General features: G+C 28.2%; 1 protein-coding gene across 1 annotated transcript in view; it reads right to left on the bottom strand.

Annotated features, from left to right (window-relative positions):
* The window catches only part of LOC106681956 (uncharacterized), a 10,007-nt gene extending 5,668 nt beyond the window's left edge, over window positions 1–4,339 (bottom strand). The window contains exons 1-3 of the mRNA XM_014422565.2: window positions 4,126–4,339; window positions 1,462–1,633; window positions 99–224 (exon numbers count right to left, since the gene is read on the bottom strand). Coding sequence (XP_014278051.1) covers window positions 99–224; window positions 1,462–1,633; window positions 4,126–4,250 — 423 coding nt within the window. The 5' untranslated portion in view covers window positions 4,251–4,339. The remainder of the gene's footprint in view (window positions 1–98; window positions 225–1,461; window positions 1,634–4,125) is intronic.
* Between the last annotated feature and the right edge of the window lie 249 nt (window positions 4,340–4,588).

Below are 4,588 nucleotides of genomic sequence, written 5' to 3'. Positions count from 1 at the left end.
TTTTCTTCATAACGTTTTTTCTACCTGAGAATTCGGGGATTTCATTATTTTTAATTCAAAAAGTTATGTATATATATATATACATAAAAGATACTTACTAGAAATGATCCCACAGTGCTTACTAATATTGGATATGGTATTGATATCATTGACTGGATAGTAACACTTCTCATCTGAATGCATATAGGGCAATGGTCCTGAAGCACTATTGGTTGTTGCACCGCCTGACAAAAGATACCATATAACAGATAGTGGATAAACATACACCCGAATTAATTTTATTGAATAAATTAATCACTATGCAGAAAGAGAAGGAAATATGTTTCAAGCATTTAAAACAAAGATATTTTATTTGGTACTTGTTAGATGTTCTACTAAAAAGTTAAATAGTGGCGTTATGTTTTTAGATATATCACTTTATTTCATAATTTTTGTATCAATTCCAATTTATTTAAAAACTATAAAACAATGATTGCATCTGATTTTAAAATTCAACTTCACAATATATTTAAAATATGTCTTTATTAAAAAAATTAATACATTTAATATAAAAGATTACAAATATATATTACTTCAAACCCAGTGGCAGTTAATCTGTTGAACATGAACAAGTGATCCCCAAAGTTTTATAAAACAACAATTAGAGTTATTCAAATAGTAAAAAGAAAATATTTTTTTGAGATTGAATTTATCAGCTGAAATGGAACGGTGTCATTCTGACAGACAAAACCTGCTCAGCTTGAACAGTGAAGCTTTTTAATGTGTTAAATGCTGTAATTTAAACATGTGCACACTTTGGTTTTGCTCCTATCTCTGTTTCGGATGCAAAGAATGTTTCAGAATAACTAACTGGGCAAAAGGTAATTTAATTTCCAATATGATTGAAAGTTATTTATTTTAAGAGTATTAATTAACATGAAATAAATTACTCTTTATTTTCCAAATAAAAATTATGCTGAGTACATTTAGGTTTTTAAATGCCTTCTAGTTGTTTGGAATTCCCACCTTTACACTAACTGGAGTAATAACATCACAAAAACTGAAGGTGTCTCTCCTTGTAACAGGTATTTTATGTTGTATTTTCATTAGACCACTATAATTCACAGTAAACCATTTAAGATTCACATAATCAAGAAAACTGTAACTGGTTGAAAGGTCCAGTAAATACTAACTTATTAAGAATTCTAATCGTATTTCAACATATCTGAATGACAAAATATTCAAGTGATCTTTTTTAAAAAAATAATTCTAATATAAAATAGTAACCAACTATTTTTAATATATCTGACAGAAAATTTTGGCGGAAAAATTAGACCTTTACTGCCTACATGAGGCATTATTTTTTTATGGTAGAGAAGGAAATATAAGATGCTCTCGATTAGAACCTACAGATAATAGCTCAGGATTAAAAAAAAATCTAGACAAGCTAAATCAAGGAAACAGAAGAATAATTAGTAATACCTTCACATAAAAAGGAAGTATCATCAAAGCTGGAAAAACAACTCCAGGAACAAACATTATGCCCCTCCCTATATTAAGAAGTTTAAGTTTGTTTCGATAATGTTGCATGACAAGTGTAGATGATACAACTGAAGAAGCTGCTAATATTCCCGGCCCATATCTGAAGAAGAACCTAAAACAGACCTGATGATTAGAACTATCTTGAAACTTAAGGTGTTAATTTCAGTTTTAAACTTGATTATTAAATCATTTCAATACATAAGCCTTCATACCAAAATTATTAATAGATGGTCAAAGTGGAATATATAAAAAATGGTACATATTCAACAACAGAGTTGTAAATAAATATTAAGTTTGTAGCAACCTAAAATCTACTTTATTCTTGAATCATGATCAAAAGGCCGAGATTACTGACAACTTCGATACCAGGATCCCACTGTTGAGTGGATCCAAGACAAACTTTGGATTACATATGAGTTTGATTCCTACTTGGGTTGGTTAATATTTATTTATTTGATGTCATGGAATATGACTTTTGGCACTACTACTCTGGTTAATACAGAGCAGCAACCTTCGAGTGAGCTATCAAAGAAAAAGACATGCCAGACCAATTCCTGAATTTGAAACATTTAATAACTTGGTAATGGAATATTATATGACAAGGAACAAATAAATTCATATCATGTAAATATAATTGTTACCCGATGTTATTCTCTAGCTAAGTGATTAATTTAATAAACAGTCCATATAGCCAACTGTATGAAGAAAAATATCTCAACTTGCTACTAGAATGACATATTTAAAAGCATTTAAGGCAGAAATTAAAAAGTCATTTTAAATTTTATTTGTCGTAATATTAGACTAAATATTACTAGTTCTTATAATTTCATAAGCCGGTGTGGAACCTGAAACAGTTTTGAATAGGAGAATAAAGAGGGAGAAAAAAAATTGAGATTTAATTGAAATTTGTAATATGATTATGTCCACATATTCAAATACTATTATTGGTTATAATTATTATAACTGCTGTAATCACTATTTTTTAAAAATACAAATATTTATAAATTTCTTATTTAAAATACTACAAATGAATTCTTAAGGTATATTACGTTGAAGTCCAGATTTTTACTTCTCCTATACTTATTATGCTTTTGTTGGAAGTGAATGAACCATTTTTTGTTAGATTGGGAAACAGATTTAAGCACAAGGGTAATTTTTGATCAGTACAAACTTATGGCCACTTATTTCTTAGATTAAAAGTTAAACAAAATGAAAACCTGTTAACCACATTATTCTTATTTTCCTCTTTCCTTGAGAAATAAATTAAAAAAATAAAGAATTGCTAATAAAAGTAAGTACAATTTTATTAAATAGCTTAGCCATCTATGAGTGTTTTTGAATATGTAACTAAAATGTCAAATAAATACTATGTCACAAATACCAAATTTATTACAGCTATTTTATTATCTAAATGGTCTTCCCTATACATTTTTAAAATACTAAATTGGTTTTCCATAGAATTCTAAAATAAAAAACAAAATATATAAAATTGATTAGCCATTGTTGTAATAATTAAAAAACTAATATGAAAACATTGCTGTTAGTAAAACTGAAATCCTAATGTGTGAGGTCAGGAAACAGTACTTCCTTATCAAGTACTAAATTCGAAACTCCATGGGTTTTACTGGTACAGGGTATAATTATAGCATATAATTTAAAATGAAATATCTACGTTCACCGACAAAATTATAGGCCACCCCAATTTTTTATAATTTTCAGATCTAGCAGACTTAACTTTTTAAAAATATTTAAGGTTACTGTAATATTGCAAATAAGTAAAAAACATTTCGATGAAAAAATATTTATTTCACACATGAAAATAAAAAGCAACAAAAATTTAGACCAGCCTACCTATGTTTACCAATTAGTAGTTGGTTGATTTGGTCAGAATTCAATAGTGTATTGATTCATCTTTGATCTCTAAGACTTCCAACGATCATTTTAGAAGCAATTTAAATAGTTTTTTTTTATGTATTTTAATCGAATATTGGTCAACTTCTCTACAATGCAATTTCCTTAATCAGGTAGATCTGTTTTCCTTATGCACAAACTGCTCGAAAAGCTTCTCTCCAACATTTCTCAATAATGTTAAGATCTAGTGATTAGGCAGGCCAAGTTAAAATTGAAATATTTTTGGCTTAAGAATTCTGGTTGAACTGGTGCAACATCCTGAAAGATGAACCTTTCTCTTGTCAGATATTTTAGAAAAAAAAAAGTAATAAATAAATAATCTGCATTTATTTTTATACATTCATTCTTGCTAATTAGGAATGGTACCCTATAGGTGTGCAAACCATGACACCTGCACCCTTTTGCTGTTAGCTAAACAATACTTTTTTCTTGTAAAAATCATGAATATAATATCAATATCCATCAGATCCATCCACATTAAAACGTTTTTTAAGTTAGCCATAGTATGTTTTATAACAATAACAATTATATTGGGGTGTCCTATAATGATGTTGGAAAGTGTATTGTTACACCAAACGATTTTACTGATCACACTATGCGTGCAATAGGAATATAAACTCCTTATGCCTCATTGAAGATGTTCAAACATTATTTTAAAATCATATATCACAGGGAAAATAACTAGAAACACACAAATCACTTCTAGGAATCCAGTTATTTAGAGCTTTCCACTGCATATCCAGTGCTTTTTCTTTGGATATTAAAACTGCACCTTCAGGAATGTTATTTCTATCACTTTTTTCTATTCTAACAGCCATGGGGTTCAGGTAAAAAAATCAGAGAAAGAAAGAATGGTTCAAATATATCTGAAATTTGAAAAGGTGAGTTTATACTACGGTTAGATGAAAATCAGGTTATGATCTATTTCAATGAAAACTGTATTTATACAATTTTTCGACAAGGAAAATTTGTAAGATGTTAATGAATGAGTAGGGATTTAAAACAGGGATGTGAGGAAATATGAGACTTATTAAATATTGTTTTTGTGGAATATCTGTTAACAGATTTCTCAATATAAAAGTAACGTTGTTAGGTTTCTGTTAATATAAATTAGAAATTTAATAATATAAAGTAGTTTCAAGGATCTAAGTTGTTC

Source organism: Halyomorpha halys, unplaced genomic scaffold, assembly GCF_000696795.3.
Source record: "Halyomorpha halys isolate HHAL.00 unplaced genomic scaffold, Hhal_1.1 Scaffold378.1, whole genome shotgun sequence".
In the NCBI taxonomy this organism is placed as follows: domain Eukaryota; kingdom Metazoa; phylum Arthropoda; class Insecta; order Hemiptera; family Pentatomidae; genus Halyomorpha; species Halyomorpha halys.
This window is presented reverse-complemented; position numbering and strand designations above follow the sequence as displayed.